The 13,055-nt window shown below is 33.0% G+C and overlaps 2 protein-coding genes across 2 annotated transcripts; one reads left to right on the top strand and one right to left on the bottom strand.

Moving 5' to 3' along the window:
- The first annotated feature begins 2,549 nt into the window (after positions 1–2,549).
- On the top strand, positions 2,550–8,132 carry LOC21387191 (vacuolar-sorting receptor 3). The gene is made up of 12 exons (XM_010113373.2): positions 2,550–3,070; positions 4,506–5,198; positions 5,288–5,376; positions 5,554–5,623; positions 5,698–5,781; positions 5,891–5,967; positions 6,050–6,131; positions 6,429–6,511; positions 6,603–6,669; positions 6,972–7,100; positions 7,202–7,308; positions 7,635–8,132. Exons 1-12 carry the CDS (start codon positions 2,755–2,757, stop codon positions 7,731–7,733), a joined length of 1,896 nt encoding a protein of 631 aa, XP_010111675.1. The 5' UTR covers positions 2,550–2,754; the 3' UTR covers positions 7,734–8,132.
- Positions 8,133–9,788: 1,656 nt separating this feature from the next.
- On the bottom strand, positions 9,789–11,808 carry LOC21387190 (transcription factor bHLH84). Its single transcript, XM_010113372.1, has 5 exons — positions 11,260–11,808; positions 10,790–11,053; positions 10,622–10,687; positions 10,455–10,520; positions 9,789–9,893 (listed from the first exon to the last, which is right to left on the bottom strand). Exons 1-5 carry the CDS (start codon positions 11,806–11,808, stop codon positions 9,789–9,791), a joined length of 1,050 nt encoding a protein of 349 aa, XP_010111674.1.
- Between the last annotated feature and the right edge of the window lie 1,247 nt (positions 11,809–13,055).

Below are 13,055 nucleotides of genomic sequence, written 5' to 3'. Positions count from 1 at the left end.
ACAGAATACGTTATATTGCGAAGAAAAAAAAAGAAAAAAAAATCTTAGGATTGTTCCATACAAAAAGTTTTAACTAAAATGTGTCTCAATTGCATAAAAAAAAAGTTTGACCAATTATAGGAGTCTGCATATTATGGCAATTCATTCAATGAAGTATCTCCAAAATTAGGAAGTAAGTTTTTGGTTCAAAATTTGCAAGAAAAAAGCAAAGATAAAGAAAGAATTTGAAATGCACGAAAATGGTTATGCTTCGTACATTGAGATTGAATCACAATGATTATCCATTAGATTAATGAAGATTTACATAAAAAGGGTTTTCTTTCACATATTTTTAAGCACGTTAATGGAGATTTACGGAAACAATTTACATATATACTTTTTATTCTTCAAAGTATTCTTTTATTTTTGAAAAATATTCCTCAAATATTTCTGAAACCAAGTAATCTGTAGTTTATACTTTACATAATTACTCGGGAAAACAAGTAAATAATAGAAAATGATAGGGACAGTTTTGTTGTTTTTCTTCACTAAAATGGAGTCTTAACTTAGAAGGAATGTGAAAAATAAAAACAAAAATAAAAAATCCTAAAAAAAAAAACAAAAAAAAAAACACCAAATTATTATATAAAAAAATACAAACAAAAACCACCAAATCAATAATAAAATAAGATTAAATTGCAGTGTTGCATATTAAATTATTCATTTTTACATAATAGATCTGAAACTTTTAATTTTAACAAACTGCAAACAGCATCCTGAATTTTAAAATTAGTTACAATTTAGGTCAAATAGCTAAAATCGTTATGACAATTTGAGATACGAGATTTGCATGTGACATGATTTAAAAAGTGACGATATTTACTTTTTATGTACAAATTATGTTATCATATTAGACCTTAATTGCAATGGATTTTAAAATTTAGAATACATATTACTAAAATTAAAAGTTTAAAAAGTATTATGCAAAAATGAATAATTTAAGGTGCAACAATTTAATTTACTCTAAAAATAAATGAATAATGCTAAAAAATATTAATAGTGCTGAATACCACCAATAAATACCATAATGTGAGTCTCACATTTTATTGGATAGCGGTGTACTACTACTGATGGTGTCCTTTTTAAGTATTTTTCAAATAAAATAGCACGTGTAAGGGGTTTGTTAAAGTAAGTAGAGTGGAACAAAACCAGCCAAAAAAAAAAAAAAAGGGGAAAAAAAAAAACAAAAAAAGGAATCACCACGAAACACGTTCAAGCGTATACTTTGGACTCTTCCCAATGTTCACATCCAAGAAGTCATTGTAGTCCTAAATCTCTTACTTGAAGTTACATTATTACCCCATAATACTCTTCCATCTGAAAGTAGTTTTTTCTGGATAATTTTGGAAGTTAATAACGATGGCTCTGGAATTCCACAGTATGCCCCATTTTTTAAGCAACAAAACAGTTTTTTAATTAACTAAAACAATACATAATTAGAATTCTTTTTTGTTGAGTGAAAATAATCAGAATTCTCTCAATTATTATTATAAAAAAATCAGGATCCATAAGAACATTGTACTTTCTCTTATGCCCAAGGAAAAAAATAAAGAAAAAAATGAAAATTATAAGTTTTTACTTTTTACTAAATTTTAGAATGGTTTTTCTAATATGTGCAAAATAGCTCATTAAATTTTTTTTAATTAAATGATCATTTTCTAAAAATTTATAGTAATTAATAAAAATAGATGTAATTTTTAAAAAATTAGAATAACTATTAAAAATTAATTAACAAAATTAGATATAACTATTAAAAATCAATTAACAATTTAGTACAACTACGTTCATTTCACTAATTCCAATAACAATTAAATTTTTATTAGAGTGTTTTTCTCATAAAAAATCATATTTCTTTTTTTATTACACTATTTTTTCATATGAATTTACTTTTTAATTCAAATTTTTAACTCAAACGAACGAATGAATAATGAGTATTTGTTAATTTGATAAAATTGAAGATATTTTAAACGACCAACTAATGTAATATTTCTTTTTCTATTTTTTTAGAGAGAAATTGATAATAACAGTATGGCTTTTGCTGAGAATTGAGTGATAGAGATTTTAGCCATTATAAAAAAAAAATCCCAAGTTCATAGAATAGATATTAATAAAGTCTCATTCAATTTATTAATTTAAATTAAAATATAATTTTATATAAAAATTTTTAACTGTAATAAAAAATTAAATATAATTTTTTATTAAAATTTTTAACCGTAATAAAATTAAAATTAATTAAAATTATTATAATTATAATTAAATATGATTTTTCTCCATCATCAACCAACGAACTGACCATTTCTCTCTCTCTCTTTCTTGATTAATTATAATTATTTTAACCTCAAATTGAAATGTGATATTTTTTTAAAATTTTTTATTATAATAAAAAAAATTAATGTAATATTTTTATTTTATTTTTTTCTCTAAAAATTTAAAATTGAAAATTCGAATTATAAAATGAATTTCACGAGGTCTTTATTTTTCTAAAACTGAAAAAGTAAAAAAGCAAACAAACAAAAAAAAGCCACTTCTTCTCGTCCTTCTTCTTCTTCCACTTCTTCACCTTCTTCACCTTTCCTTTTGTATTTTCCTCACGAATTGCGTTTTTCCACTGATTGACCATCGGAGGAAAGCGATTTCCCTTTCCTTCTCCGAATCCGATTTCTCGATTCCAGAGAAAGCGCCGATAGTTCTGATTCCCTTTTCGAGTCTTCATTCATGGAGTTCCGGAGATCGGATTCCGCGACGAGGCTGTTTCTAGGGTTTCTGGTTCTGTCCTTGGCGCCTCTGTCGCTTCACGCGAGGTTCGTCGTCGAGAAGAACAGCTTGAGGGTGACGTCACCCGACCGAATCAGAGGCACTCACGACAGCGCCATTGGAAACTTCGGGATTCCTCAGTATGGTGGAAGCATGGCCGGGAATGTCGTTTACCCTAAAGATAATCAGAAAGGTTGTAAGGAGTTCTCTGACTATGGGATTTCGTTCCAATCGAAGCCCGGAGCTCTTCCGACCTTCGTTTTGGTCGATCGCGGAGGTAATTTTTTATTTTTATTTTATTTTTTGGTGGGTCATGATGATTTGATTGATTGATATTGGAAAATTTGGGATTCAGTTATTAGTTTGCTTTGGGAGTTACTATTTTCAGTGACCTGAATCAATTTGCATTTTTGTTTTTAGCTTCTTTTCTGGTTAGTTAAATCTGATTTTTGTCGAAAAGTTTTTTGAATTAGTTGGTTTTTGCAGGGATTGCTGATTAGATGCTCTTTACTTAATTTTGTCAGTAATCACGTTTTTTAGCCATTTCTGGTCTGTAATTAATTTACTCTGCTATTTCTAATCGAGTAGTTTGTTTGTTTATCTGGGTAGTTTGGGTTTTTTTCGATAACTTTTTCATTGTATATCAAAACATATTTCTTTTACTTTCGATTAGATAGAGGATCTAGTGTTTCCCTTTGAATTAGATTCAATTGGATTATCTTACGTTTTATTAGAAATCCTGGGATTATCGCGGAAGTGTGTTTTTTGTTCTTTAACATCAATTTTGTTCAGATGGTTATTCTTGATGTTTAAATTGCCAATTTTTGGTTGTTTTAGGAGGTGGCCGTTTCGTTATTTTGCTTCAAGTGCTTGTTTGGTAAAAAAAAAAAAAGGTTCATATTCTCTCGGAATTATACTTGAAGTTTGCTTCAAGTTCTTTGGGTTACTTTAATTGTGCCTTGCTCCTGTGTGCAATTGTTTTTCTTCTATCTCACATTTCCCAGATTTTTGTTAGATTTTTTTTTTCTAGTACTTTTGAGATTTTAGTTTCTTCTTTTATTGTTTTTATCCTTTTAAATTTCCATCTCTCGCTTTCTCTTAGGATTGGTTAAGTTAATAATTCGCATGACCGGCTGATTAAAGAGGACATTTTGCAGGCAAATTATAGTTTATTTACTTGGGTTTTCAACTACTACTGTTGAGTTCACGTTGCTTTCTCCAGGAGATTGACTTTTCATGATTTGAACTGGTTCACCTCTTTTTACGATTCACTTGATTATTTACTGTTTTGGTTGCTTTCTTTTAGTGTTTGTCTCTAGTTTTAAATAACTAGTGTCCTTATGTATAGTCTTCCTAAGGGTTGATGCGTTAAATTGATGTGTATGAGATGTTTCCTGATTTATTGGAACTGAGGACAAAACCACCTTTTTCTTCTTCCCTGATGTTTGCCAACCTTATTACATATACGTTGGGTAATTTATTGGCTAATATAAATTGTCCTTCTGTAATAGTCATGTATGTTTATTTGGTTTATGGTCAATTTGTATTAGTCTTCTCTGTACAGTGGTTTTATTTATCTATTTATTTATTTTAAAGAGAAAGAAAGTTCTTTATATTCTGAAGACATATTGTGTAGTAGCTTGCTTAATTGGCTGATTCTCCAACACTGCTTGTATTAAAACTGTTTTGGCCTTTTTTCTGTTGCTTTCCAGATTGCTTCTTTGCTTTGAAGGTCTGGAATGCCCAGAAGGCAGGAGCATCAGCTGTTCTTGTTGCTGATGACATGGAGGAAGCACTGATTACAATGGACTCTCCTGAAGAAGATGGTTCAACTGCCAAATACATTGAGAACATTACAATCCCATCAGCACTCATTGAAAAAAGTTTTGGTGAAACATTAAAGAAAGCGATCAACTCTGGGGATATGGTGAATGTAAATCTGGATTGGAGAGAAGCTGTTCCACACCCGGATGATCGTGTGGAGTATGAACTGTGGACCAATAGCAATGACGAATGTGGAGTTAAATGTGATATGCTGATGGAATTTGTGAAGGATTTTAAGGGTGCGGCTCAGATTCTTGAGAAAGGTGGCTATACTCAATTCACACCGCATTATATTACTTGGTATTGTCCTGAAGCGTTTACCTTGAGCAAACAGTGCAAATCTCAGTGTATCAATCATGGAAGATACTGCGCTCCTGATCCTGAACAGGACTTCAGCACAGGTTATGAAGGGAAAGACGTGGTTCTGGAAAACCTAAGGCAGCTTTGTGTTTTTAAAGTGGCAAATGAGTCCAAGAAGCCTTGGGTCTGGTGGGACTATGTCACTGATTTTCAAATTAGATGTCCTATGAAGGAGAAGAAGTACAACAAGGATTGTGCTAATGCTGTCATTCAATCTCTTGGTAACTGAGTTTCTATTGCATTCTCATGTTTCTTAGATATTTGTAAATATTGATTGATAACATTTGCGTGTTAATGCGATCTTTGGCAGGGCTTAATGCCAAAAGCATAGAGAGGTGCATGGGAGACCCTCAAGCAGACTCTGACAATCCTGTTCTGAAAGAAGAGCAAGATGCTCAGGTATATGTCTCTCATTAATACAGTTTCTGCAATTTATTTGGTTTTTTCTTTTGAATTTGGTTCACAACGCATCCTATTTCCTGCAGTTCAGGAATTGCAGTCACTTTATGCTATTCTTTAGATTGGTAATACGAAATATAATTACGCGTGCTTTTGTGATGGGAACTCTTTGTGTAGGTCGGGAAGGGATCAAGAGGTGATGTGACCATATTGCCTACTCTTGTTGTCAATAACAGACAATACCGAGGTTGGTCTTTGTGTTTCTATTCTGTTGATATAAATCTGGATCTTTTCCTAATTGAAATATGTGCTTGCTTGCAGGAAAATTGGAGAAAGGTGCTGTTCTGAAGGCTATCTGTTCAGGTTTTGAGGAAACCACAGAGCCAACTGTTTGTTTGAGTGGTGGTATGTACCTTGTTAAGGTTGTTGTAAAGTTGATTTTGTGTCGGGTTAGTTGTTCTTCACTTCGTCCTGAACCTTATTTCTTTGGTTTGGATATTTAACTTTGTGGCAGATGTGGAAACAAATGAGTGCTTGGAGAGCAATGGTGGTTGCTGGCGGGATAAATCAGCCAATCTCACTGCCTGCAAGGTGAAAATCAAATCTTGCTTACCATAAAGGTGTCTAATTGACATAGGACTTTCTTTCTTGTCTGACTGATTGATTTAAACAGGACACATTCCGTGGGAGAGTATGCGAGTGTCCTGTGGTTGATGGGGTGCAGTTCAAAGGAGATGGTTATACTACCTGCGAAGGTAAAATATGCTTCAGCTTGTTGAATGCTAGAATGGATTGTCCATACATTTAGGCAGCGGATTCGAGTTTTCAATTCGAGCTGAGATGTGACATTTTCTGAGAGTTTTTAACTGTAGCAGAAAAAGTTAGATGTGACATTTTTTGAGAGCTTTTAATTGTTAAAACTTAGAACTGAAAACTCGAATCGATGAAATGAACGAGGGCTTATAATCTGAAAACTGGAAATGTTTGTGGATTTTCATTTTTTATGATGCATATTCTCTCTTTCTTTGTCTCATTTTTTTTTTCTTCTCCAGCAAGTGGGCCTGGAAGATGCAAGATCAATAATGGTGGGTGTTGGCATGAAGCTCGAAATGGGCATGCATTCTCTGCGTGCACTGTATGTGATATTCACTTCCCCCCAATTCTTCTTCCTTTTCTCTAGATTGCCTACCATGAGCAATTCAACTTAAATTTTTTATGTGTAACAGGATGATGGGGAGGTCAAATGCAAGTGTCCTCCTGGATTCAAAGGTGATGGTGTCCACAGTTGTACAGGTAAAAGAGACAATTTCAGTTACTGGTTGGTTGGCCTGCTGTTTTCCAGAACAATTTATGATAAAAACCACTGAGAGTAACTTTAGGATATCCAGGACTTTGGGACATGAGACATATTATGATGAATTGTATTTCATTATTTCATTACATCTTTAAAGAAACTTTATTCAACTTTATTCTTATAGAATTTCTTTTGGCTGGAAAATATTATTTGACGATCTTGTAACTATGGCCCAAACACTATAAATTTTATTGTATGCGCATATATATGAATTGACCATTCTGTTTCAATTTACATCTAGATATTGATGAATGCAAAGAGAGGAAAGCCTGTCAGTGCTCTGAATGCAGCTGCAAAAATACATGGGGAAGCTATGAATGCTCTTGCAATGGCGATTTACTGTATATCAGGGACCACGACACCTGCATAAGTGAGTCCAGCAATCCAAATGTTGAGGATAAATGTGCATGCTCTACACTTGCACATGATTGTGCCCTTATTATTATTTTATTTTCCCTGTGATCATTGCAGGTAAAACTGCTAGCGAGACACGATCTGCTTGGGCCATTGTTTGGGTTATTTTGATAGTGGGTATGGCTGCTGGTGGGGCATATCGTGTCTACAAATACAGATTAAGGGTAAGCTAATTAATAAATTGCTTTTTCCAGATTCTTTATTTGTGCCTGTGGTACGTTATTTAACTTATTACAATGATGTCTACAACATAAACTATTTTTGTAACTACATGTTACAATAATGGGGTCTTAAGGGCCATAAGTTTTGGCTATGGGAGTCGATCCCATACGCAGCATGAGGTACTAGATAACTAGGTCACCGGAACTCTGATTATGAATTGACCATTCTGTTTCAATTTACATCTAGATATTGATGAATGCAAAGAGAGGAAAGCCTGTCAGTTTTTAATTGTTTTTTTTGTGCTTTTTTTTTTTAATTCTTTTTGCAGTCATATATGGACTCGGAAATCAGAGCTATAATGGCGCAGTATATGCCTCTGGACAGCCAAGCAGAAGTTCCGAATCATGTCAACGAGGAACATGCATGAAAAAGAAATCGCCATTTGTAATCTTCGAAGAACTTCATGTGATGAAACTGTGGATGTGTACCGTGAAAATACCTTTCCTCATCGAGACACAGAATTTTGAGTGTGATCTTATAGATGCCTGTAACATATGTTGGACAATAAGTTAATGCAGATTTGAAAATGTCCGCCGTTTATTAGGACTCCAATATGCACAGGACAGTTGAAGGAATTGACTTGGAGAAGGGGCAAAGATTGAATGGAAGGGAGTTTACCATAACGTCCAAATTTTCACTACAATCATGATACTTGTCCATTTATTAAAAGTGCAATTCTGTAATTTACTAGCTTCTTAGGACAGGTTGAACTTCATGTCATAACTAAATTTCATTGATTTAAAGACAGTTTTTCCTTTTCTTTTTTCCCCCCTTATTTGCATTGGTAAAGTTTGTCCAACGTGGCCTATGCTCTCATCCTTTATTATTTTATTTTTTCATTTTCTTTTTTTGGGTGGTTTCATGCGTGATTAAGAACACTAACGCGCATGATCCGTCAAGTCAGATGCACGTACGTATAGGGTAAGGGATAATCTTCGCATATATGATTTGATCGGATCAAAATTACATGAGTTTTACCCAAACCACTCAAATGTGCGGTGTTCACATATCTCAATAGGGCAGCTATTGTCATAAAAAATGTTTTTTTTTTTTTTAAAAAAAAACAAAAACAGTTTCATTACACATGATAAAATTAAGTATAATTTGTTAGAGGTAAAAATAAAAAAAGAAAAAGCTAGACCTACAAAGCAATAACTTCAATTTGACAGTATCTGCAACTTTTTAACATACATTCAGCAGTTGAGTTTCAAATTTGATTTGAAGTGGGATCAACATCAAATCCCACCTAGATCAAGTGGAATGTACCTAGATCTGCTTTGCCATTTTAAGGAGTTCACAAGTGTGACTTACCTAGATCATGATCAACGAGGGAGCTAGAAAATTTTTTTCAGCGAGGACGTGAACTAAACCAAAATTTTGAACTAAAATTACAAAACAAGAAGATTTCACCTTCATGTTTGAACTAAGCTTGTAATAGAGTTCAACTTCAATGTTTAAAGTTTAGATTCTAAAAACTTGTGAATGCTAATGGTAGTATAGTTGATTTTTTGTTTAGTTGAGATTTTAAGTTTGAACAATAATATATTTAAAAGTCAAAAGTTTAAGATGTAATTGAATTTTTTTTTTAAGAAAAGTTATAGGCAGGACCCTATTATTGATGGGGTTGAATATCGTCGACGCTGAAATATAACAAGTCTTATAAATACAGAACTCATGTCTATATATAGTATATGCGACATTCTTGTATATGTTACTATCTACACATGCCCGCGTGCGTCCATACAAATGCATAAAGTATATACATCTATATTTATATGTCAAATATTAATATTTTTCTTTTGTACGTGGTCAATGGAGCATAAGTTGCCATTTTTAGCACGTCGTGAAAAGGTAGGTAAACATGCGGAAGCTATAATTACAAGAAGCATAATTTTCTAATATTTTAAACCAAAAGAAACATATTTCCTTTTCTTTTCGTGAATAATAAAATCAGTAGAGTCGGCAAAGTAAGTAAAAAATATAAACAATCTTCATGTTTCAAAGCTGATCACATGAGAAAAAAAAAGAATTTTTTTTTTTTCATATGTTCATATAATTAATCATTCTTAACCAATTGAATCGAGGGTTCGTTTGGTTAGAGGATTCAAACTATGTGATTCGAACCATTTTCGATTTACGTGTATTTTTTGTGAGAGAAAATACTGTAGCGAACCACGAATCATGATTCGAATCAGGAAACGAATCCTTCTACCAAACTTATAACAGCCGGATAAATAATTAGTACGTTTATATCAAATTAATAATACAATATTAAGCTCCGAAGAATACACACAAAGCCTCGTAACGAATCAGCTCAAAAACTTGATAATTAAACTGAGCTTGGTAGCTTAAGAATGATTTTTTTTTTTTAAAATACTTTTACAAGAAAAAAAAAAGAAGTACCAATCTCCTTGTTGTTCTTTTATGATTGCTTTGCCGCCAAGGCAAGCTTCGAATGATCAAGTCCAATGTCTTTTCCATTATAAGCTATTGGAGCGTACATCCACAGTTCATCAGAGCTCAACAGCTGTTTCCTCATGGTTCAAAACATGAATCTCTAAAATCAAACCTTATGGTTCAAAACAGGCTATTGTTTGGGAATTATAAGGGCGATCTTTTTCATTTTCGTATCCTACATTTTACGTTATAAAAAATAACGCTTTATATTTTGAGTTATATCGTATTTATATCTTCACATTTTAAATTTAGGTTGAATCCTTACTTTATTTTTTCAAAGGTTGATTTTGATTTTCAAAAGACCTAAATGTCCTTTACAATTTGGATTTTTTAGTTATTTGTTTCCTCATTTTTTCTTTATTCTTTTTTTTTTCCTTTTATAAGTGCATATAGGTCTTCTTCATTCTCAAAATTAACCGTTGTCCTAGAGGTAAGAAATGTGCATAAATTCAAAATTTGAAGATATAAATCGATACAGTAAAAAAGAAAAAAAAAAACCTTTTCTTTTCTTAAAAAGAATAATTTTTTCAGGGTCGAATGATGCAAATATAATGGGGTAAGTCCAATTATTATGACCAAAGATAGGATGACAAGCAAATATGTAGTGATAATGAAACTACTTCTTGATTACCTTAATTTGGAGTTGTAAGAACTGCACATACTGGACAGCTTCCTCAAGCATTGTGCTAATATCCACCTGAAGTCCCACAAAGGGCCAATTAATATCACAGCATTTTTCATGAACTTTCTATAACTTATATTTGTATAATAACATCATATATATGAATGTAAATATACCTTTGTTCCATTAGGTATGAGGTTCTGCAGAATTCTTAGCCTCTCATTGATTCTCTCCCTTCTTTTCTGCAGCATAAAAAATCAAAGGCTAATTAAGTCAACAGGCACAAAGTTTCTAGTTCTAGTCAGTTGAAGATCTAGAATATTGTCCATTTTTTAGTCACTTACCCTTGCGTAAAGGCTCTGAGGATCGGTGGCTGAGCCTCTCCTAGCTCTCGCTTTGCCGTCCGAATAGAGAGCTGCAGGCCCTTTGGGACTCAAACTTGATGTGTCCCCTCCACTCATCTCTTGACCACCATTGATGGACTCATCTCCTGAGCAGCAACTACTAGAGCTCTGTCCATTATTTACACCGGCATTGCCATCGATGTTGATTATCGATGCTAATTTCTGTTTCTTCTTCGACTTTGCGTGCCTCTTCCCTACTTCCACCTGCATATTGAATCATGATAAGATATCAAGGCCACACATACAAACTATCTGTAATTTAGTTTAAACTATTAGAAGGTAGGTCAACAATTACGATTTTATATTTTAAGGTTACTTTACAAATTGTTTCGAAAACTTGAGCTATTAGCAGATGGGTTAAAAACGGTTTTATATTCTAATAACAAGGGAAAAAAGAATTGTCTACTCACATTTTCTGAACACCGAGGCCTTTTCTCAGAATTCTCATCAGACGGGGTGCTCTTTTCTGGTGCAACATCTTCACTTCCATCGCCAATTTCGTCGCCATTTACACGATCCTCGCGATCTCCTTCAACGAGATAGGAAGTGGTGGTCTTCAAATCCCCCACGCCAAAATCAAAGGGCATAGAGCAATTGTTGGTGGAAGGGTTTTTGTGAGAATGATCGTCAGTACTTAAGCAGTAGTGTTCATTGCTTGAAGTGGGAAAAACACTACTATTGTCTCCGCTGGTAGCACTACTATTCCCTCGTGAGAAACTGGAAAAACTAGAGTTAGAAAGTTCTAAAGAGCAATGTGAAGCTCCATAGTTGCCCGCCATGTTCGCCGTCGATTCGTGGCCAGGCCAAAAGCTTGGCAAATTAGTTCCCATGCCTGAAAGAAGCTGGTTGTTATAATAAAGAACGGAGTTATTAAGCAATGAGGCCATGAAATCTGCCTCCTCAGCGGTGTAAATCCCACTAAGAGAGGTCCATTGTCCCTCAGCTCCCATAGCCTCCATGTTAATGTTCCTAATTAGCTTAAAGGGGGAAAAGGTTTGTTTGTTTGTTTTTTTTTTTTTTTTTTTTTTTTTTTTTTTTTTTTTTTTTTTTTTTTGCTGATCTAAGTGTTAAGGAATTAAAAGAAGTTTGATGTGATCCACACTTGAGAAAAGGAATGGGGTTTAAGGGAGATATTTATAGCATATCAAATTTCATAACAAACTCAATGTATCACTCTTTTTTTTTTCCCTTAAAAAAAAACAAAGGAAAAAAAAAGATGTCATATATCTCAGTTTCACACTGACAATTATTGGAAAATTATTCATTTTATGTGACCAAAACTTAAAGATTGTTGCTGGGGCCAACTACAGCTCAGAAGGGGGACCGGGTTAAAAGCATGATCATGGATTTAAATATATAAGCAACATAAAAGGGAAATTTATTATTTCCACGATAACCTTAAAGAAATTAATGATCAGTTGGTTTATAGTTCTTTTTTGTTTTCTTTTTTATATCTTGTAGGTTTATAGTTGAAGACCCAAAAAAAAAAAAAGGCAGACTTAATTGACTATATGTACCATATATGTGGCAGGAAGCACAAGTTAAGTAGTGCGAATATTTGAATATTAGATCATTTTATTATTCTATCAGAATTAAATAATAAACAAAAATATATGTTGTTTTGGTAAAGGCTTAAGTCTGTTTTGAAGATCTAAGCCCTACATCTAACATGTACAAATAGAGGGTGTAGTATAGCATTTGTTCAATATATACGTACAACAACTTTATAAAGATATGAAAAACTTATTTATCCCAAGTTAATGTCACATAATTCCAAAGTTATATTTAGATGGAATAAATATCTTACTATAGTGTAGAACAGTCCTTCGTGAAAGATCAAAGCCAAACTTTTTTTTTTTTTTTTATAAAATTCTTATCACAAAATTATTTGTACACGTATTATCAATAATAATTTATTAAAGGTATATCGAAAAAGGTCTAATCTGGCAGCATGCAAGAGGAAGATTTGGTGAAGTACTTGTTCGGAGAGGAAAACGAATCACACCTGGCAACCAAGAGAACGTGGGGGTGGCACAAAATGTAGAAAAAAAAAAAAAAAAACATACATTGTGTTGAAAAACATTGAAATGACAATTAATTGATTATAACACAAAAGTAGTGCAAGACGTGGAGATGAGTCTTGACATTTTCTCAAAACGAGTATCAACCAGACAGGTCATGATCTGCTGACTGGATTTTGTTCCCC

Source organism: Morus notabilis, unplaced genomic scaffold (assembly GCF_000414095.1).
Source record: "Morus notabilis unplaced genomic scaffold, ASM41409v2 Scaffold1728, whole genome shotgun sequence".
Lineage (NCBI taxonomy): Eukaryota > Viridiplantae > Streptophyta > Magnoliopsida > Rosales > Moraceae > Morus > Morus notabilis.
Note: the sequence above shows the minus strand (reverse complement) of the source record. Positions and strands in the feature narration are given on the sequence as shown.